General features: G+C 46.4%; 1 protein-coding gene across 2 annotated transcripts in view; it reads left to right on the top strand.

The window, feature by feature from the left end:
• Stox1 (storkhead box 1) overlaps positions 1 to 21,180 on the top strand; it is a 68,134-nt gene extending 46,954 nt beyond the window's left edge. Inside the window, exons 2-4 of one of the 2 annotated variants that reach the window (XR_005497212.2) lie at positions 11,213 to 11,365; positions 13,055 to 18,186; positions 20,664 to 20,815. Coding sequence is in view for 1 of the 2 variants with exons in the window: in NM_001191720.2 (NP_001178649.1) it covers positions 11,213 to 11,365; positions 13,055 to 15,392; positions 20,664 to 20,808 (2,636 nt within the window). In the remaining variant the exon portion in view is untranslated. Of the gene's footprint in view, positions 1 to 11,212; positions 11,366 to 13,054; positions 18,187 to 20,663 lie in introns of both variants that reach the window. The other variant, NM_001191720.2, reaches the window with a different exon arrangement.
• The last annotated feature ends 1,970 nt before the right edge of the window (positions 21,181 to 23,150 follow it).

The following is a 23,150-nucleotide window of genomic DNA, read 5'->3' as shown; positions in this document are numbered from 1 at the left end:
AACTCTCTCCAGCCCCAAGGACCTTTTTCTTACAGTCATGTAGTGAATGTTCTACAGAGTTTGAAAAGTGCTTATCTATCCAAGCCTCACATACAGACAGGGGAAGGGAACAGACCAGAGAGAAGCTGTGGTGGTGACTTGGGGCCACACAGCAGACCCCCATGAGAACCCTGAAACCCTGGTGGGAATGTGTGACACTCTGTTCGCCAGTGGGGCTCATTTTAAATGTGAGAGCTAGGAAGATAGAAAAAAACAGCATTTAATAAAAAGATATATAGAAATATTATTCAGATAACAATTTGGCACTAGATTGTCTCTCACAGTGATATACAGTGGTAGGTTTTGAGACAGCATTGTGTTTTTAAAGGTGCCTTTATTGCGAGTGTGCATGAGTGTGAATGAGCCACACATGTATGAAAGGTCAGACGACAAGTCGGTTCTTCCTTTCTACTATGTGGCTCTGAGGGATCAAACTCAGGTTTTCAGGCTTGGTGGCAGGCACCTTTACCTGCTGAGCCATCTTACCAGCCCCGGTAATAGTTTATATTGATTGTTATGACGCATAACAATGAGAGCTGACCCTGTGTGGCCTCCAAGATCTCTTGGGGGAAAAGTGTCACCTCAAATCTGTCCCAGGTTCGCCTAGAAAGCCAAGAAGGTTGCACACACTTTTGTGCCGGGGTTGGGGGTGTGGAGGAAATGTGGGAACCAGGCCAATTTATAATTTAAAGAGCTTTATTCTTGAACTTGTTTTAAAATTGTAGATGTATATGTATGTTTTGCCTATATGTATGTCTGTGTATCGCTTGCATGCCTGGTGACCCCAGGAGCCAGAAGAGGGCATCAGATCTTCTGGAAGTTGAGTGACAGACAGCCATGAGCTGCTGTGGGTGCTGGAAATTGAACCTGGGTCCTCTGGAAGAACAGCAAACACTGCCGAGCCATCTCTACAGCCCATAGAGAGCATAGCTTCTCTCTCTCTCTCTCTCTCTCTCTCTCTCTCTCTCTCTCTCTCTCCCCCCCCCCCTTAGCTATTAGTTGTCTGTACCAGAGGTGCTGGGGAGAGTGACCCACCACACCTACATCCAATAATTCCCTGGAACCTATCAATATCAAACCCTTACATGGCAGAGGACAAATGCCATGGACCCATGGACTCTCCACTTGGGAGGGTTCTCTGTGTTGCAGAGACAAGCATGGTCTATAAAACTTCTCAGAAACAAGAGAAATGTGTCTGACTATAGTAGCAAAAGCAAACTGAAATCAAATCAGTGAGTAGAAGCTTGAGGAGGATCCACCATGAGGAAGAGACCTGCAGGGGCCTTTGAACTTGCGGGAACAGCTCAGTTTGGACCACACTTGGTGATATAAGGGACCTTAGTCATCAGCTTTATAATTCAAGGGAATCTGCCCCAAGCCCAAATGTACCCAGCACCTGTTTAGGTAAGAGACCAGGCTGGGAGCTGTGCATGGCAGCACATACTTAGAATCCTAGGACTTGAGAGATGGAGAGACAGCAAGATCAGAGTTCTAGGCCAGCCTTGGCTATGTAGCAAGTTTGAGGGCAGTACGGCCTATGTAAGACCTTTTCTCAAGTTCAAAACAAGAATCTAGGCTAACCAACCCTTTGAGTATGGCTTTGAGATTCAGAGACTCAGAATTCTCTAGAACGTGTGATGATGGGCTCCCGACCCCTGGACAGGGTTCTTCCTCTGTGTTGCTTTGGTTGTCCTGGAACTCACTTGGTAGACCAGGCTGGTCTCGAACTCACAGAGATCCACCTGCTTCTGCTTCCCTAGTGCTGGGATTAAAGGTGTGTGCCTCCACTGCCTGGTGTTAAATTTATTCTTAAAACCCCTATTTGTGGGCTCTCTGGCATGCACTCAAGGTCTTTGGGATACAACCCAGGGTCTTGTGAATGTTCTGGAAATGCTCTGCCTCTAAATTATTGCCTGAACCCTTGAGGGTTTCGGTTTTGTATTGTTTTTAGATACAGGCCTGACTATGTAATTCAGTCTGACCTTGACCTCTACTTCCTTGGTTGCTTCAGCTCTTATACCAGGCTTGTTAAGGACCAGCTGGCACCAGCCTTGATGGTAAGGCGGTGAGCATGGCTACTTCTGAGAGCCAGCTTGTTTGAGCCACTAGCTCTTTCCCTGCCAGCAGAGACCTCTCTGTGTGTCTGTCAGAAATGAGAATGGCATGAGGAAAGTGGGGAGGTGAGACCTGTGAAAAATAAGAGGGTGGTCACAGGGGATGAAGCTAGGAGCTCAGGAGACAGTCCTGTGTAAGGCTGCCTGTCTTTCCTCTGTATCTACCTCTGTGACAACCAAACTGTGGAGTATCTGTCATTGGCCTAAGGCATCTGCCATCTGTCACTCAACTGGACACTGGTGACCCATGTCCCACACTCTGTTTGGCGCACCCCAGGCTGGTGAGTCCTGCTGTAGCTTATCCCCTAGTCAGCTGCCACACTGGTACATCATGGGGCCAAGGATTGGGCATGGACCCGTGGGCAGCTGCTGCCCAGGCTGTATCGACAGTTTTTGATAATTCTGGAATTCTGGTTTCTTTAGAAAACACTGAAAAATTACAAGAGTATGTTTTTATTTTAATCCTGAGTGTTGGGGCTGTGGGGCAGCGTTGCAGGAGTTGACTATGATTTGCCTCGTGCTTCAGTAGAGAGAGGCATGGGAAATTCTGCCAGCTGCAGATAGTTTCTGTATGTGTGTGATGCTTGGAATTCTGGGAATTTCCCAGAGGGTGTATACATGCTAGGGCTCTGCCAGACGGGTTGTTTTAGGGGTGCTGGTTGCAGTTAGTAGTCACAAGTTCAAGGATCTCTGTCTCTCCCCTCCCTCCCCTCTCTCCTATCTAGGGATAGGGGTGAGACTAGGGGTGGGGAAAAGAACCACCTCAAAGTATCAACGTCTGCCTACAGTCAACCAGTGCAGAAATCCTCCAGCAGCATGAGCAGGACTGCCATGTTGGAGTCACTCTGGTCAAATCTATGGCCAGAGAACACTTGCTTAAGGGGAAGCAGATGAGTGAGGCTGAGGATGCTGTTCAGTTGGGAGAACGATTACTTAGCATGTATGTTCATGTATGAACTCTTGGGCGTGGTGGTGCTCACCTGTGATCCTAGCATTTGGGAGACAGAGGCAGAAGGATCAGAAATTCAGGGTCATCCTCGGCCACATATCAAGACTGAAACCAGCCTGGGATGTATGAAACCCCCGTCTGCCCCCTCCCCTCAGGGCTGGCCTCAAACTTCCCAGTACTGGGATTAAAGGCGTGCACCACCACTGCCTGGCTATCCTTTCTTTCATGGGTACACTACATAAGTGATTTGCTTGCAATTCCAAGGCACCATGTCAGAGCTGGCTATGAAGGAAATCGATCCTGCAGGAGCAGATTTGACTCTTGAGTTTGATGGTGAGCCAATTCATACAGGACCATTGACATATTTTACTTTATGAGATGGACTAAGTGTGGGCTAGAAACAGTCAAGGAGGTGTCCACGGGCAGGTCTGTCATGGAGCAGATCCGTTGAGCTCAGTCCTCCTGGGTGCTCCCAGATAGAGGTGCTGGTAAAGAAGGCTCAGTGAACTGAACCAGTCAGATTCTGAAAACCGGTTGTTCAAAACAGAAGTTAAACGGATTCTCTAGTCAAACTTGAGCTTTGCAGACAAGCCCTCATGAATACCAGAAGCTAATTCGTTCTGTGATCTATTGCAGACTATTCAGCCCATACATCTTAAAATATCTTCTACTGCCACTGGGACATGGGACATGGAAGGTTATAGCAAAAGAACATGGGTGCGTGCTGTCAACTCTGAAGGCTCCAGAAAGGCTGCAGTCACACACTTACTGCCATGGCTGGAAAGCACCACAAATTCTGTTGTCTGTCATCATGAACTTGACCCTCCCTGATTCAATGCTGACCCGCTTTCTTTCCAGTTAGAGCGCTTGCCTAATGGTTCACATTCTGGCCTCAGGTCCTCTCGTTTTGAGACTTGATTTCTTGTATGCCAAGCTTTCCTCGAATTTGCAGTGTAGCAGAGGATGACCTTGAACCCCTGATGCTGACATTATAGATATGGATCATCTTAGCCTGTTCTTGGTAGTGCTGGGACCCCAACTGAGGACTTCCTGCATGCCAGGCAAGGTACACCCCCAACCTCCAGTTGTTCTAAAACCACTAGGGCAGAGCACTGCCATATCCCGTATCTACTGTGCTTAAGAAATTTCTCTTTTGGGGTTGGGGATTTAGCTCAGTGGTAGAGCGCTTGCCTAGGAAGCACAAGGCCCTGGGTTCGGTCCCCAGCTCCGAAAAAAAGAAAAGAAAAAAAAAAGTAATTTCTCTTTCATGGCAGATGCCCAGCTGCCTTAGATCTGTAGCCCGCTCTGAATCCTGGTGTTATTTGGTCTGTAGATGTAGATGTAAAGTGTGTTCTCTCTCTTCTTTCTCACTCAGCTGAAAGGGAGACAGAAAGGGGACTTGGCTCTGTGGTTCTGAAATATTTCTTGATCTTACTTCCATTCTGATTGATTTCCCCTCCTCCCCCCAACCTATTTGAAGCTGTAACACAGCAGACCTAATCATTTAGAGCCACTGGGTTTTGTGCATAATCCGTTATCTCCGACCAGCGAGGAGCATGTTCTCACAAAAAGGCCGCTTTGGCTTTCTTTCCTTTTAAAACCAGGCCAGGATTAATTTTAAGATTAAAAAAAAAAAAAAGTTGGCAGATAAAAGGGCAGCTTGAAATCAGGGGATTTCTTGGATTACTCTGGGCTAGCATCCTCTTTTATTAAAGCCCAAGTGCTTCTGTAGGCTCTTTTGTCTGCACTTGGAAGATGACTTTCCCACCGTGGGATTCGGTACCAGGCCTCAGAGAGTTGGTCTCAGATTTCCTGAATCCCATAATTAGCCAAGGTCCAGTGGCTCCGCTAAAACCACCTGAAGGTCAATAATGCATGGATTCTTGGCGGCTTGCCTGGCACTGTTATCCACAAGCACACCTGTGTACGGGTCCAAGCGCTCTTGAGGGAGGCTTGTGTTTTAGGGGTTTTTTAGAATTTATTCATATGAGTACACTGTAGCTGTCTTCAGACACACCAGAAGAGGGCATGAGATCCCATTACAGATGGTTGTGAGCCACCATGTGGTTGCTGGGATTTGAACTTGGGACCTCTGGAAGAGCAGTCGGTGCTCTTAACCGCTGAGCCATCTCTCCAGCCCCAAGGTTTGCGTTTTAAACATGAAATGTTAGAATTAGTGTGCCATAGAGTTTAATGGCATGACAAGTTCTTACATGTATGACACAGAAAAGTTTGTACGTAAATTCATACGTACGTATGAATGCTCTCAAAATTCTTGAGAACTATTTCTGTTTTGAATTTTTTGCTAACAGTCTCTTGTGAGCCTTAAAAATCAAGTTGAAATGCCCCAGATTAAACCACGACAGGTTGGGCCTTGGTGGTTCATTTGTGTAGTCCCAGCACTCCAGAGGCGGGGGAATAGTTTGGGTTTTCTTTTCTTTCTTTTTTTTTTCTTTTCTTTTTTTCGGAGCTGGGGACCGAACTCAGGGCCTTGCGCTTGCTAGGCAAGCGCTCTACCACTAAGCTAAATCCCCAACCCCATTAGCAGGTTTTTGTTTTGTTTTGTTTTGTTTTGTTTTGTTTTGTTTTGTTTTGTTTTGTTGTTTTTTGGGAGGAGGGGGGTTTCTTTTAAAGTCTTTGGTTCATTTTGAGTTAATTAGAACATTTTTTTAAAGGTTTACTTATTTCATATGTATGAATTTTTGCTTGCATGTAATGCACAACACATACATGCCAGAAGACTGTCAGAACCTCTGGAGGCTGGAATAACTGGTGCTTGTGAGCCGCCACGTGGCTGCTGGGGATTGAACCTGGGTCCTCTGGGGGGGTAGCCAGTGCTCTAAACTGCTAAGCCATCTTTCTAGGCCCTTGAGTTATATTTTTCAGTTTAAGTTGCGTAGTTGTGTGTTTTGTGTGTGGATTATGTACAGATGCCCAGGAGGCTAAAAGGGGGTGTTGGATGACTTGGAGCTAGAGTTATAGAAAGTTGGGAGCCGCCTCGTGGGTGCTGGGAACTGAACCTGGGTCCTCTGGGAGAGAAGCAAGTATTAACTGAAGACCCAGCTCTCCAGCATGCCAAAGTTCTGTTTAAATTAGCTCATGTGGGGTTGGGGATTTAGCTCAGTGGTAGAGCGCTAGTAAATTAGCTCATGTATTAGATTTCTTTGTGGAATTTTCAGTTTTGGTTGACATCCCCATGTCTCTTCCTCATCCCCATCTCTCTCCTCATCCCTACCTACCCTCCTCCCACCTCAAACACCTCGCCCTCCTCCTTCCACCCTCACCCTTTTTCTTTCCTATCTACTTTCACCAGGGATGTTTTGTTTTGTTTTGTTTTTTTTCTTTTTTTTCCGGAGCTTGGGACTGAACCCAGGGCCTTGCGCTTGCTAGGCAAGCGCTCTACCGCTGAGCTAAATCCCCAACCCTGTTTTGTCTTGTTTTTAAGGTATAGCACCAAGGGTTGGAGAGATGGCTCAGTGGCTAAGAGCACTGACTGCTCTTCCAGAGGTCCTGAGTTCAATTCCCAGCAACCACATGGTGGCTCACAACCATCTGTAATGGGATCCGATGCCCTCTTCTGGTGTGTCTGAAGACAGCAACAGTGTACTCATAAACAAATCTTTAAAAGTATGTGTGTGTGTGTGTGTGTGGTATGTGTGTGTGGTATGTGTGTGTGTGTGGTGTGTGTGTGGTGTGTGTGTGGTGTGTGTGTGGTGTGTGTGTGGTGTGTGTGTGGTGTGTGTGTGGTGTGTGTGTGGTGTGTGTGTGGTGTGTGTGTGGTGTGTGTGTGGTGTGTGTGTGGTGTGTGTGTGGTGTGTGTGTGGTGTGTGTGTGGTGTGTGTGTATGGCACCAAGACTGACCTGGAAGTCGTTGTTTTGGGGCCTAGGCTAGACTCAAATTCGTGATCCTCCTGCCTCAGCCTCCCAGGTAGATTACAAGGAGCCCAGGTGTTTCCAAACCTGGCTCTATGTTGCTTGTTCCTTAGGGCCGCTTTGGCTACTTGCCAGTTTCATGCTTTCATATGAATTTGGGGTTTTTAATTTTAGTTTTATGTACATGAAGTGTTGTGCCTGCACCTCATACGTGACTCCCACCTACAAAGGCTAGAAGAGGGAGCCTCCTCCCTGGAGCTGAGCTATACGTTTGCAAGGCTCTCCATGGCTCCGGGAGTCGGGACCTCTCAATGTACATCCAGCCGGTACTCTTGAGCACTGAGTCATCTAATTCTAGGATTTTAACCATTATTTTTGACGAGGACTTCATTGATTCTCCTGTGACGATTTTTCTTGATGGCTTGCCCCGAGGTAGATGGGGACAGGACTTTACATCCTCATATAAGAAACCTCAGTTTTTCCTCCATGATGAGTTCTTACCCTGCACTACATTGTTTTTAGTTTTTGGAGACTTCAAGCGTATGAATGTTTTGTCTGCATGTATGTATATGTGCACCACATGCGTGCCTGGTGCCCATGGAGTCAGAAGGTCTTGGATCCCCTGGAACTGGGGTTGACACAGGTGCTTGTGAGCTACCATATGAGTGCTGGGAACCAAACCTGGTCTTTCACAAGAGTAACACTTGCTGCTACCCCAGCCCCTTGAGTTGGATTGTTAAGCCCTTGTCACTTAACTCCAAGAGCAAGTCACACTTTCTCAGCCTCTGCCCTCGCCCAATCTGAGGAGGCAAGGACTGATTGCCTTCATGTAAAGCAGGGATTCTCAACCTTCCTAGTGCTGCAACTCTTCAATACAGTGCCTCATGCTGTGGTGACCCCCCCCCAACCGTAAAATTATTTCCATTAATAATTCATAACTGTAATTTTGCTACTGGTATGAATCGTAATGTAAATATCTGATATTCAACCCGTGGAACGGTCGTTTGACACCCTACCACCCCACGCCTGCCGCAAGTAATAAGAGCTAGTCAACATTTTTTGTCGTTTGTTTTTTGAGGCAGGGTTTCTCTGTGTAGCCCTAGCTGTCCTGGAACTCACTCTGTAGACCAGGCTGCCCTTGAACTTTCCTTTGCTTCCTGAGTGCTGGGATTAAGGGCGTGTCCCACCACTGCCTGCTGTCCAGTCAGCATTTGAAGGTTGCCAGCTCCAAGGATCTGCCTTACTGGATGCTGTCAGCCTTGGCGAGTGAAGAGCGGGCTCCTGCCGCTTGCTGGTTGACATCCATCTATGTACGTGTGGGGTGTGGGGTGTGGGGTACATCTACTTTGCTTACGATGGTCTCTCTTCATTTCCCCTCAAAACGGACTTTCAAGTTTCTTTTGAAACATGTTCTTTTTTTTTCATTCTGACTTAAAAATCAAAAGAGAGTAAATAAATCAACCAGTGGTTTGGTAGTGGTGACGTACACCATTAATCCTAGCACTTCAGAGGTGAGGCAGGTGATTCTCTGAAGTCTAGGCCAATCTGGTGCACATAGTGGGTTCCAGGCTAGCCAGTGAAACATAGCTGAGGCCCTGTCTTTAAAAATCCTTTCTAGTTTGTCTGTCTGTCTATCTCTTAACTGAGTGGTTGTAGAAAATATATCAGACATGGATCCTGCTGTCTATTCTGTTCTATCTTGATGGTTTTTCTTAATCTAACCATTTTTCTTTCTTTTTTTTTTTTTTTTGGTTCTTTTTCGGAGCTGGGGACCGAACCCAGGGCCTTGTGCTCGCTAGGCAAGCGCTCTACCGCTGAGCTAAATCCCCAACCCCCTAACCATTTTTCTTAATCTTTTCCCATTTATTTATTCATTTTAGATCCAGATCGAAGTCCCCCCTCTCATCCCAGTACCCCCTCATAGGCCACTCCCCCACCCCTTCAGCTCTGAGAAGCAGGAGGTCCCTCCCAAGGAATCACCCTATCCTGGCACCTCACGTCACTCACTGCAGGACTAGGCACATCCTCTCCCACAGACCAGACAAGGCGGCCCAATTAGGAAACAAGACAGGCAATAGAGTCAGGGACAGCCCCTGCTCCAGTTGTTGGGGGTCCCACATAAAGACCAAGCTGCACATCTGCCACGTGTGTGGAGCCCAGGTACAGCCCGTGTACGCTCTGCGGTTGGTAGTTCAGACTCTGGAGCCTGCCAGGGTCCAGGTTAGTTGACTCTGATGGATAGGAGTCCTATCCCTTTTGGTTCCTCAATCCTCCCTTCCCCCCAACTCTTCCACAAGACTTCCGGTCAGCCGCTGAGTGGAGCCTCTCAGAGGACAGTCATGCTAGGCTCCTGCCTGTGAATCCAGGCTGACAGACACAAACATCATAGGCTGAGGCTCCAAGGAAGTTGAAGGAGGAAGGTAGGCCAGCAGTATGTCTGTCCGTACAGATCTGTCTCACACAGGACACCTAGCAGTGACAAGCATGGCTGTCAGCAGTGCCATCACATGTTGTATCATTGTGACAAGGCTTTGACCAACAAAGAGGCATCAAGGTCTCACAGTGTGTCCCTGTGAATCCACTACGTCTTCAGACACTGTTCCCACCACCCGCACAACCCTCCTGTGGTTTCTCTTTAGCCCAATGCTTTGACAAGGTCTGGGATTAAAAGTGTGGAACAAGCCGGTCCTTAAAGGTACTCTTTACTTCCGGCACAGTAGGAGTTTTTCTGGGATTGTGACATCTGATTGGATCAGCACATGGGACCTTCTACACAGGAAGTTCACTTTATATCCCAGAAGCCAAGAGCACGGCAGGACGGACAACGTAAGCCCTCCTGGCACTCCTCACAAAGATCCCAGGGCTAGAGTTCACCTCGCTTTCCTGAACACAAAACTTGATTTATGCACCTGCAGCAATGGCTGTGAGGGAATGTGCCTGGTCCGGTGGGCTGCCAGCAGCCTGGGGCGGAACCCACCCCCACATCGTTGGAAACACACTGGAAACACGAGGTTTAGTGATTGTCATAACTCACTTGTTGGGGGATCCTCAGCATGAGAAACTTGGAGATGACAACTTTGTCTTGTAGTGTCAAAGGGTTAGACACACACACACAGTGGAAAGGGGCTCCTTAGAGGGAAGTAAAGCAATTCCAAATGTTCTCCAGAGCATCTCTCACGGAAAGCCATGTAAAATCACATATAGATTTTAACGAGGACGGTACTTCTAGTGGTAGATTTCTTTGCTGTTTTCGTTTACTTTAGAAAAGGTTCCTTAATGTAGCCAACACTGGTCTCAAGCTTACTATGTAGCAGAAGATGACCAAGAACTTAGGATCCTTCTGCCTCCATTCCTGATTTCTGAGATTGTAGGGCAGTAGTAGATTAGTTTATTAGTGTGTGTACGAGGTACCCTGAGTTGAACCTGAGGCCTCACGCAAGGAGATGAACATGCTAGGCCAGTGCCCTCCCACTGAACTGTATTGTCTACTTTTCAGTTTTGAGTCTCAAGTTGCCCTGGCTGGCCTCGGCCTCACTATGTAGTCAAGGGTGACCTTGAACTCCTGATTCTCCACTGTCTGTCTCAAGTGCTAGGATTACAGGTGTGTGCGTGCCACCATGCTCCTTATGCCTTGCTGGGGTCTTCTTGTTGCTAGGCAAGCCCTTTACACACTGAGTTCTGCCCCCACCCAAGTTTTATCATCTATTGGTCTCTTCGGTGCACTAAACTCCATATCAATCAATAACTCGTTTCCTAGGGCAAGCCTAGTTGATCTGCACCTGTGCTGCAAATGATGCTGTACTCTGAACCAGGGCTTCCCAGTTGATATGGAAGTCTGCTTTTAAATGTGAACTGCGGGATAGCAATGTCTGAGCTCCGATGACACATGAGAAGACTAGGACAGACGTCAACCTTTGTCTTCTGCTAGTTTCAACCTAGCATGCTAGGTTAACAGAGTCTGAGCAGGTCCTGTCAGTCTTCTTTTAGATTTATTATACATATAATGTACACTGTAGCTGTCCTCAGACACACCAGAAGAGGGCATCAGATCCCATTACAGATGGTTGTGAGCCATCATGTGGTTACTGGGAATTGAACTCAGGAAGAGCAGTCAGTGCTCTTAACCGCTGAGCCATCTCTCCAGCCCTGTCAGTCTTTTAAGCTGTTCTCAGTTCACTAATCCTGAATGGTTCATGCTATAATTTATCGCCTACTCTCCTTTTGACCTCCAATGCAGGCGATGTCTTCCCAGTGCAAATGAGTCTCATAGCCCAGCGTCGCTTTGTGCCCTTGGCTGAAGTTCTCTGCTGTGTTATAGCCGATATGAACGCAGGTCAGGTGGCTGTGACACAGGAGGCTCTCTTGGAGCACTTGATGAAACATTATCCAGGTAACCAGTTTCCACCATTTTTATTTGTATTCGTTCGAATATGGTCGGTTTCTATGTATAAACAATCTTAAACATATAAAGAGTATGGTGTCTTTTTTTCTCTCCCTGTAGAGTCTTTTGTCATAGTACCATGAGTTACCCGGCTCAGTGGCACAGGCATGCAGTCTTAAGCTACAAGGCCAGCTTTGGCAGCTTGTCCCTGCCTCGAAAAGTAAAAATGGGGTTGGGAACATAGTTGTGACTGAAGCCTAGCATGTACAAAAGCCTGGCCATACAGGGGAAAAAAATTAATAAGTTCGACACTTTAAAAGCTACATGGTGTGTGGTGTGCACGTGTGTGTGTGTGTGTGCACGTGTGTGTGTGTGTGTGTGTGTGTGTGTGTGTGTGTGATGACTCATGTATGCCATGGCAGTGCACCTGTGAGGTCAGAGGACAATTTACTGAAGAGTCAGCCTCTCTCCAAGTGGATCTTTTTTGAACTCGGGTCCTCGGGCTCAGCAGGATGACGAGTCATCTCAGCAGGCTCAGCACCAACATTTCCTAAAGGTCTGCTGCTCTTTTCATATGTAAATCCTATGCTATAATCAGATTCCATAGTGAGGGATGATGGAAAAGGGAAATTTGTCTCCCTCTCCCACCTCCCACTTCTCCATGATGGTGTCCCAGTAATGGAACCACTGGTGTTTGAAGCTCTTAGTCCTGCTCTCACAAACCTCATCTGTGAGTGGAGTTTACTTCACCCTTTATGACGTAAGGGTTTCTTCCTCGTGTTATATGACTCTTGTAGGCTTCTATCTCCATGTTTGTTCATCAAGAATGCTTCCTCCACGTGTAAGTTTTTGTTTTGTTTTTTGGTTTCAGTGTTGGAGGTGGAACCCAGGGCTCCACACCTACTGGGCGTCACTTTCCTGCTGTGTCTTCAAATTTTAAGTTGATTTCTATCCAGTGATAGTCAAGCTTCTGTTTTCTCTGCTTAGCCATTCACCTAGGGTGTGTCTTTATGGGAACCAACTCATACATAGTATTCTGTAGTTTAATTACACATTTCTCCTGGGGTTGTTTGGGTTTTTTTTAAAGATTTATTTATTATATATAAACACTGTAGCTGTCTTCAGACACACCAGAAGAGGGATCAGATCCCATTACAGATGGTTGTGAGCCACCATGTGGTTGCTGGGATTTGAACTCAGAACCTCTGGAAGAGCAGTCAGTGTTCTTAACCACTAAGCCATCTCTCCAGCCCCGGGTTGTTTGGTTTTGCTTATAGGGTCTCACTGTAGCTCAGGCTGGCCCAATTCTCAAGATTAGTGCAAGGTGGCCTTGAAATTTCAACGATTCTCCTGTGTCCTCCTCCCCAGCAACTCAACTCTTTCTAAAAATGTGTGTGTGTGTGTGTGTGTGTGTGTGTGTGTGTGTGTGTGTGTGTGTGTCACAGCTCACATGCAGAGGTCAGAGGACCACTCTTGGGAATCCTGACACTTTGTAAGCTTGAGCTTCGGACTCAGGCTGTCAGGCCTGTATACATGACCTGTCTGCACCATTACCTGATGGGCCGTCTGATCAGCATTTTAATTGTGTGTATTGTATTCAATCAGCCCCAAGTTTATTAATCAAATAGCACTCATTCTGAATTTCTGATTTCACTTTTATTTATTTATTTATTTATTTATTTATTTATTTATTTTTAGGTATTGCTGTTCCCTCCCCAGACATTCTCTACAGCACACTGGGGACTCTAATTCAACAGAGGAAGATTTACCACACTGGAGAAGGCTACTTCATAGTTACCCCAAACACGTACTTCATCACAAATACAACCATGCAAGGAAATAAGAGAGCCCTCCTGTCAGATGAAGGGTGCTCAGGGTCCACGTCAGGGACCTATCTGGTGAGCGTGGATAGCTGTGCAGAGCCCACCCAGGAGAACGAGGTTCCTGTTTCCCACTGCCCATCATGCCAGTGTTACCCTGATACAAGCAAGCATGGCTCTAAGGACCTAATGACTACTGCAGAAGTCTCTAGAAAAAGACAGAACGGTCTTGACAAGCCCACAGTCTTGACTAAGAATCAGGTAGTTTCAGCATCTGAAGACACCCACATCTGTGTGAGCCCCAAACCATCATCATACACCAAGGACAAAGGCAAAAGATTTGGTTTCGGTTTCTTGTGGCGCAGCTTATCTAGAAAAGAGAAGCCCAAGGCGGGGTATCACAGTTTCTCTGCACAGTTCCCACCCGAAGAGTGGCCTGTCCGAGACGAGGACAGTTCCAACAACATCCCCCGAGACGTGGAACATGCAATAATCAAAAGGATTAACCCTGTACTGACTGTTGACAACTTAACCAGGCACACCGCCCTAATGCAAAAATATGAAGAACAGAAAAAACATAACAGCCAGGGCACGTCAACGGATGTACTGCCAAGCAGGCATAAGTATTCCTCGAAAGAGGCAACTCGGAGAAGGCAGGGCCAGGCAGCCAAGCCCCACAAGCGGAGCTGTTCTCATAAGGGTAGACAGAAAGCATGGAGCCAGACACGTGAGCTTGAGCCTGGAAGCCCTGAACAGGAAAAGGAAAAGAACCCCAAGGTCCCTGCAGCCCAGCCTGCTGCGAGCACAAAGAGCCCCAGTGAACGAGTTCATCACTTGCATGGTAGGAATCCAGCTGTGCTAGGTTCCCACTTGATTTATAAAAAGCAGATCAACAATCCGTTTCAGGGCATGCATCTCCGAGGGCACCCCGCATCCAAAGGGTACATCGTTCAGAAGACCCACAAACCTAGTTGCATCGGGCCAGAGGAAAAGCCTTTCCGGAGGGCAGGCTTTTCTGGTCCTTCCAGAGTCTTTGATGGTGAAGCCCAACCTCCATGTCTGGAACATTGCCGTGATAAACTGGAAGCAGAAACCACGCATGTGGCGAAGGCTCCTATCCATCCAGTCAGCGACGATTTCAGAGGTGGCCCAGGAAATTATCCTCCACATAGAGTTTTGACAAGCCACTCTCGGTGCTGTTCCTTCAGGGAAAGTACGCTGCGAGCTGCTGTGTATCACGAGGAAAACAAGGTCCTCCCTGAAGTCTTGAGGAAAAGTTGGTCCGACTGTGACATGTTCTTAGGGACCAAGGAAAAGAAGCAGGTCCTGCCTGCACAACGTAGCTCTTTAGACCCAGACTCCTCTGTGTATGCAGAGGATAAGACAGTGGATAAGACAGTACACCAGTTCCAAAACCTCGGCCTCTTAGATTGCCCAGTTGGTGCAAACCGTTTGAGGACTCATGAAAGACAAGATGGCGACTCAGAAAAACTAAGTAGGAAGGCGTTTCAAATCCCAGAGGCGGAGATTGTGAATATGGAAGAGGAGGGGCTTTCTGACAGTGAGCAGGACGAGGTGGCCTTGAGTCAGAGTGACCCCGGGGCTGGGGATGATGGGGGCTGCAGTTCTCTGTGTTTAGAGGATGACTTCTCTGAGACAGATGATTTCTGTCACACACTGCCTGGATACACCCAGTACTCCTTTGCCGCTGGAAACTCGTGGAATCATTTGGGAAGACCAACCATGACTGGAAGATCTCTGACTGACTGTAATAGCAAAACCCATAGGCTTGAGCCTCTAGGGATTGAAAGGAATCACTGGTACAAGGCCACAGGGTCGTTTTCAAATGCCAGGGAAAGCCCAAACCCTGATCTCGCTGACAACCCTGGCCTAAATTCAGAGATTCCTCCGGGTTTCAACTACGAAGGAGAGCCCGTTGTTGCCCATGTCCAGACCCCAGCAGCTGCTGGCCAAAGTTTACTTGAGCGTTCTATTGTAAGGGAGGCCAGTCTCCCGGTTGAGATCCTGCAAGATTCTCCTGGTGATAGGGGGGAGAATCCAGCTGTCTGGAGACAGAGCCTTCCAAGTCAGGAAATGAAAAAGCATTTCACAGACAAGTTACAGCTTGTCAAGACCTCACACGTGCCAGCGTTGGCTCACCTGGAAGGCACGGAGAATTCCAGCATGGCGGGAGACAGTGGGATTGATTCCCCCAGGTAAGGGTGCAGAGGGCGTGATGTGTCAGCGACTCATCAGGAGTTGGTGTGGAGCCGCCCCAGTGAGGGAATCCAGAAATAAAAGTGTAACAATTCCAATGGCGTTGGGAGAGCAAATCTTATCAAATTACAATGGGGTAACATGTGGTAGGACGGAGGTCACTTTTAAAAAATATTTTCTTTGAGAATTTCAGACAATATATATCTTAAGGTTTATTTGTGTGTGTATGATGTTGTGCCTGGGTGTATATTTGTGCTTGTGTCGCATGCGCGCTTGTGGCCCACTGAGGACTGAACAAGTGCATCAGACCCTGTAGAAATGAAGTTTTGGTTGTAAGCCACTCTGGAGGGGCTGAGAGCTGAACTCAGGTTCCCTGCAGGAGCACCCAGTGCTCTTGAAGCATCTCTCCAGCCCCACATAGTGTGTTTTGATTATGCCCACCCTCCTTCCCACAATTCCTCTTGTTCTCAAACTACCCAACTTTTTGTTTTGTTTTGTTTTGTTTTCTTTTTTGGGACAGGGTCTCTCTATGTAGCCCTGGCTGTCCTGGAACTCACTTTGTAGACCAGGCTGGCCTTGAACTCTTAAAGAACTGCCTGTCTCTGTCTCCCAGTGTCCTCCTCTGCCTCTTCTTCCTCTTCTTCTATTCCTCCTCCTCCTCTTATCAACTTAGTGTTGCCCAGCTAGCCTAGAGTGGAGCCGGACCAGGAGGCTGGTTGACCCACAGGGGTTACATCATCATAAAGAAAACTAACTCTATAGAGTTCCTTTTTAATTGAAACCAAATTTTTCCTGGGAATTACTTTTTTAAAGATTTATTTTTATTCATATGAGTACACTGCAGCTGTCTTCAGACACACCAGAAGAGGGCATCAGACCCCGTTACAGATGGTTGAGAGTCACCATGTGGTTGCTGGGAATTGAACTCAGGACCTCTGGAAGAGCAGTCAGTGCTCTTAACCACTGAGCCATCTCTCCAGCCCAGGAGTTATTTTTAAAACTAGAAAAGAGATATTAAGAACAAGGCACTTTCAGAACTTTGGTTCTTTTTTTTTTTTTTTTTTTTCGGACCTGGGGACCGAACCCAGGGCCTTGCGCTTCCTAGGCAAGCACTCTACCGCTGAGCTAAATCCCCAACCCACTTTCAGAACTTAAGAAATGTAGGGTTTCTCGTCAGTCGCTGGATCATTATATGTTAAGAAAAGAACGTGACTGCTTCTCCCTCACTCAGCTTGCTTAAATAACATTGCTCATATGATAAATGTAATATGGACTTAAGCTATTTAGTATTCAGGGTTGTAGCCCAGCTGGTAGAGCACTTGCCTAGCATTCGAAAAGCCCCTGGGCTTGATTCCCGCATAGATGGGACCTGGTAGCATCAATCTAATTCCTGCACTTGAGAATGGGAAATAGGAGTTCAAGATTGCCCTTGGCTACATAGCATGTTCAAAGCCAGCCTGGGTTCAACACTCCCCCCCCCCCCACTGCACAAAAACTAAATATTAAAACATTGTAAATAACTGTGTGTGCTACAAAAAATGTGGGGGTTACAGGTCAACTTGAAGGAGTTGCTTCTCTCCTTCTACTTTGTAGTTCCTGGGCCTAGAACCTCAGGTTATCAAGCTTGGTAACAAGTGCCTACCCACTGAGCAATCTTCCTATCCCCACAAAGGATTTTTAAAACTAATGATTCTACTATTGTCTTTTGTTTTCTTAAGATGTATTTTTATTATTTATTTTTGAGACAGGGCTTCTCTGTGTAGCCCTGGCTGTCTTGGAACTTGCTCTGTACACCAGGCTGGCCTTGAACTCAGAGATCTGCCTGCCTCTGCCTCCTTTTAACTGAGAGGCATGTGGCACCACCCCTCAGCATAAACACAAGGTTTTTAACAAGAATACTGGGCTAGAGAGATGGCTTAGTAGGTAAGAGTACTGGCTGCTCTTCAGAGGCCCCAGGTTCAATTCCCACCACCTACAATTATCTATAATTACAATTACTATATTATAATTATGTATTATATATTATAATTACAGCTTACAATTGTCTATTACTGCATCGCCACAGGATCTCATGCCCTCCTTTGGAGTGCAAAAAGTGTGCAGACAAAAGGCCCACCCAGGGACATAAATGTTCTAAGGAGTCATTCGCAGCCCCTGTGTCCTTTTCCGCCCAATTTATCACGGTTTATCCTGCAGCTATTATCACAACAATGTTGGAGTTTGGTTCTTTGTTTTGTCAGATTTTTTTTTTTTTTTTTTGCTTCTGTGTGCACGACCTAGGTACATCCATGTGCAGATCCCCTGGAGCTGATGTTGCAGGCGATAGAGCCACCCAGTGAGATTGCTTGGGACGGAACCCGCACCCCATACCGGAGCAACACGAGCTCTGAGCTGCTGAGGCAGCTCTCCAGACCCTCCCTGCCTTTCGATTTTGAGACAAGGTCTTACTATGTAGACCACGCTAGTCTCCAACTTGTGACTTTCTTGCTTTACTCTTCCAAGATCTTTTTTAGGGGGGAGGGACGAGGTGGGATGAGGCGCTGTTTCAATTTTTGAGACTTCTTTGTATCTAAGCTGCCTTAAACTCCAGATTCTTCTGTGTAGCTCAGAGTGTGATGGTTATCACCTAGGAGACATTATCACCTAGGAGACATTATCACCTAGGAGACATTAGCCAGATGAGGTGAATTGAGATAGGAAAGCCCATCCCAACTGTGTGGGCAGCACCATAAAAAAAGAGTAAGCTGAGCATGATCTTCTCGACTGTCACCAGGGGATGACCTCCACTTGAAGGTCTGTGCCCTTGACCTCTGACACAGTACTTTCTCCCCTAAGTTGTTTTCACCAGGTTTTTGTTTTTTTGTTCTGCCACTCGAGCACCACACCCCTCAGTAACGACCACGCCCCTCGGTAATGACCACGCCCCCTCAGTAACGACCCCGCCCCCCTCAGTAACTACCTCAGCGTTGAGATTTCTAGCTTGAGCCAGAGCAGCACCTGGCTATCTCGAAACTTTTCATTTTTATTTGCTTGCTTGCTGATTGATTGATTGATTGATTGATTGATTGGTTGATTGACTGAGAATCAACTATGCAGCTCAGTCTGTCCTGGGATTCACTCTGTAGACCAGGCTGGCCTCAAACTTTGCCTCCAGTGTGCTGGGATTAAGGTGTGAGCCACCACACCTGGCTATTTTTAATTTTTAAAGAGTTTTTCTTGTTATGGTTTCCTCTTTTTTTTTTTTAATTAAGGGGAAAATTATACATGTGGATGCTTCATTGTATATATGTCTGTGTGCCACAATGTGTGCCTGGTGCCCGAAGAAGCCACAAGAGGCCATCAGATCCCCTTAAATTATAAATGGTTGTGAGCTGTCCTGTGGGTGCTAGAACCAAAATCAGGTCCTCTGCAAGGGGAGCCAGTGCTTTTTTTGGTTTTTGGTTTTTTCAAGACAAGGTTTTTCTGGGCAGCCCTGGAACTCACTGGAGACCACACTGCCTTCAAACTTGGAGATCTGCCTCCATCAGCATCACCCAGCTGGAGCCAGTGCTCTTAACAAGCTGATCCATCTATCTCATTGGTTCTCAATCTGTGGGTCGAGACCCCCCCCTTGGGGGCAGGACTGTCAAATGCCTTTCACAGGGGTTGTCTAAGACCGCCGGAAAAACACACATTTACATTATAATTCATAACAGTAGCAATATTACAGTTATGAAGTAGCAGCAAAAATTATTTTATGGCTGGGGGCTCAACACATCGTGAGGAACTGTATCAGAGGGTCACAGCATTAGGACAGTTGAGGACTACTGCTCTATCCGATGCCATATAGAAGTTATTTCTTTTAATTACTTTGCCCCGTGTGCATGTTCGTCCATACATGCGTGTCCCATGTTCATGTGGAAATAAGAAAACTACTTGTGGGGAGTCACATTCTTTCCTTCCACCGTGAGGTATGGTCCCCTTGTTTCTGCCCCTTCTCTCAGTCCCAAGCTTCTGACCAATTCTGTCGCAACCTCCCATCTTACCCTAGGCATCTGCCGTGTACAGTCTTTTGAGAGCCTTAGGCTTTTTTATGTGGGTTCTGGATATCAAACTCAGGTCTTAGTGCATAGCACATGCTTGTAAACGCTTAGCTCTCTAGTTGGCCTAACCTCTTGTTTAAGATGGATATATATTTAAACATTTTAAATTATGTATATTGTGTGTGTGTGCGCGCGCACACACACACATGAGAGCAGGGGCTATCAGAGACCAGAGGCCTCAGATACACTTGGAGAGGAAGTTACAGGTATCTGTGAGCTGCCTGACATGGGTCCCCCTTGAAAGAGAAGAGAGCTATTTCTTCAGTCCCAAGTTGTTTTTTTTTTTTTTAATTGTAATATGGTTCTCTCTCGAGGCAGATAAGAAAAGGGAAATAGCATTTGAACATCAACTCTATCTTGTGGTTCTGATGGTTCGTTCGTATCAGGACCAGATGAGCAGGACATAGTTGGTACCTCATTCAAAGAGAACTTCAGACAAAATGAATGCAGACGGGCTGACCGGAAGAACGCTCGATTCTGCATTCTTCTCGGCTGTCAAAGGTGTGCATTCAGAGTGAGGGGTGAGCTAGGGAGGTGGGTAAGGTTCTCGAGGGCAGCGGACTTGCCTGGTATGCATGAGACAGAGTTCAATCCCTAGTATCACAAAAACAAACGCCAGACCCAAAACCCAACATCAAATTACTGGTGTAGGTGAGGGTGGAGCTTACTGGTGGGGTACATGCTAGCAAGACAGATGTGCTTAGGTGAGGACGTAACTCAGAGTTCCCAGGACAAGGATATTATCAATATAAAAAGAATTGATTTTCCTTTCCGGTGACTTCAAAACACAAGTTATAGAAGATATAAATACGGGGGACTGGAGAGATGGCTCAGTGGTTAAGAGCACTGACTGCTCTTCCAGAGGTCCTGAGTTCAATTCCCAACAACTACCTGGTGGCTCACAACCATCTGTAAAGAGATCTGATGCCCTCTTCTGGTGTCTGAAGACAGTGACAGTGGACTCATAAAATAAATCAATAATAAAAAAAAAGATGCGGATAACTGATTCTGTTAGGGAGGTAGTTGATTGTGGCTAGTGCGAGCTCCTGTAAACACAGACTAAGTCTCTGAAAGGTTGCTTTAGGTCTGTTAAGGCCTTAGTGCTAGTATAGCAAATGAGAACAGTGTCCTCAGGGGCATTCCAGACCCTTCTGAAGGCAGTAATTCCATCCTTTTCCTTGTCTTTAGGACGCAGAGCCTGGTGTCTACTAATTCAGCCATGTTGGATGGATTTAAAAGACAGAATTTTCTTCAGACTGGGGAAAGCGTTCAGAAGAGCCAAAAACTTGCATCGAATTCCTTGTTGCGACTAACTCCAGCTATAAATGTCTAACGTAAAACGTTTTGAGATGTGGTATTATTTTACACTGTAGTTCGGGCTGGCCTGGAACTCCACAGCAATCCCCTGTTTCTGGTATGCTAGGATTATAGACATAAGCCACCATGTCAGGATTAAAATTTTAACTGACTCCTAAAACTTGGATTTGTGAGAGTCCTTGGAAGCCAAGCGTATATGCTGTTATTAACCTCACCATATTGTATTCTAATTACTCCTTCCCCTTTTTACCATTTTAGAAGCAAGTCCTAGTGCCTTTTACTAGAAACTTATAGTTTCCAATACAAAACATGAGGGCTGGAGAGATGGCTCAGTGGTTAAGAGCACTGACTGCTATCCTAAAGGTCCTGAGTTCAAATCCCAGCAACCACATGGTGGCTCACAACCATCTGTAATGGGATCCGATGCCCTCTTCTGGTGTGTCTGAAGACAGCTACAGTGTATTCACATATAATAAATAAATCTTTAAAAAAAAAAAAAAAACAAGGGGTTGAGTATTTAGCTCAGTGGTAGAGCGCTTGCTAAGGCCCTGGGTTCGGTCCCCAGCTCCGGAAAAAAGAACCCAAAAAAAAAAAAAAAGAAACTCCCGTGTCGGTACACCTGAGGTTCCTCCTTGCATCCAAGCTCTCTACAGCACGGGACCTTGTGCGCAGTGACTACTAACAGCTGCCATCTTGGAAATGTATGGAGCCCGTTGCTTGTATGTGTCGCTTTTAGAAGTATTTGAGACAATTTTCTGAAAAATGGCTAGCTATTTTCAGTAACCGGTTCTCAACTCCAGGCCAGCCCCTTCAAACATTTCCTCCCAACCCTTCCTCTCTTAGTTCCCCAACTGTCTGCTTATTAAATAGTTCTGTCTCCCAGTTTCCCAACACCAGAAGCTCTAAGCCCTAAGTATTGTTCTAGCCTGTCTGTTCACCTCAGCTTCTCCCAGCTCAACTTCTGCACCAACTCCCTTCTCTCTGCTAACCCAATTCACTTTTTCAGCCTCTGCTGGCCTTTTAATAACCTATCTGGTTCCCAGAAATCCAAGAGGCAACCCAATGCCAAAGGCCATAGGGTCAAGCAGTTCTAACAGTTAAGCATTCTTAAAGGGCCAGCTGACTCGAAACTGGAGATCCTTTAAAAAAAAAAAGGACCAGGGGGTTGGGGATTTAGCTCAGTGGTAGAGCGCTTACCTAGGAAGCGCAAGGCCCTGGGTTCGGTCCCCAGCTCCGAAAAAAAGAAAAAGGAAAAAAAAAAAAAAAAAAAAAAAGGACCAGGCACAAAAAAAAAAATAAATAAATCTCACTACAATTTTCTGGTGACTATTCATGCTTCTGATTTGATGCTGTCCCCCGAATTAAGGTCTAGGCAGGTATGTATGTGGCCTTTGGGAAGCCAGAGAATACAATGGCCAGCTCATCCTGTTCAGTCAAATCAAGTTGTAGGAGGAGGAACAGGGGCCTGAGCCTGTGGCCCCAGTCCCTCAGCCACCACATCTCAGATGAATATGAAGATGTGGTAACTGAGAAGCAAGTCGTCCCTGATGGCCGTGCAGTCACATATATCCCTGTCGTGGCCCCCTAGGCAAGCAGCTGGCCTCTGCCATGCTGAGTCTCCTACTCTGCCCATTTCTTCAGCCATATTTACTAATAATCTCACATCCAGAAAGGAAAAAACTCCCTCAAGTGAAAAGTTGGCAGATGTCTGAGTGTTTTTTTTTTTGCTCTGTAGTAGTAAGACATTCTGTTTAATTTGTAGAGAACTTGTCACATTTTCAACGATTCTAGTTTTTAAAGCCATTATACAAGAAAAATATGTGCTGCCAAATTGGGTGTGTGTTAGGGATTATGCCGGAGGGAAAACACCGTGGAAATGAATGTTTTTTTAAATGGCTATTGCCTCAGAAAACATTTTTTTTTTTAAAAACCAAACTCGGATTCTGTTGTAAAAGGATAGCAGCATATTTAATAGCAACAAAATCCTTTACTGATATCAAGTCTGTTGATCTATGGCAGAGAGTGTAGCAGATATAAGGTCCCAGGGGGTGGGGTGGGGGAAAGATGATATTTTTAATCAGTTTGTCTTGCTGGACTACAGCCAAGTGAATTGACGAAACTGAAAAATGGAAAGAAATTCGGGGGAGGTGGGACGTAGCTCAAATGGATGAGTGCTTGCCTAGCATACGAGGTCCTGGGTTCAGTTCCCAGCACTGCATGAATGGGTGGGCAACACCTGCCTTGAGGTCTTCCCCCTCTGGAAGTGGGAGACAGGAGGCCTAGAAGTTCAAGGTCATCCTTTGCTATGCCAAGGTCGAGGCCAGCCTGGGTTACATGAGGTCAGCCTGGGCTACATGA

This window comes from Rattus norvegicus, chromosome 20 (assembly GCF_036323735.1).
Source record: "Rattus norvegicus strain BN/NHsdMcwi chromosome 20, GRCr8, whole genome shotgun sequence".
Classification (NCBI taxonomy): domain Eukaryota; kingdom Metazoa; phylum Chordata; class Mammalia; order Rodentia; family Muridae; genus Rattus; species Rattus norvegicus.
The sequence above is the reverse complement of the archived record's forward strand: the minus strand, read 5'-3'. Positions and strand labels throughout refer to the sequence as shown.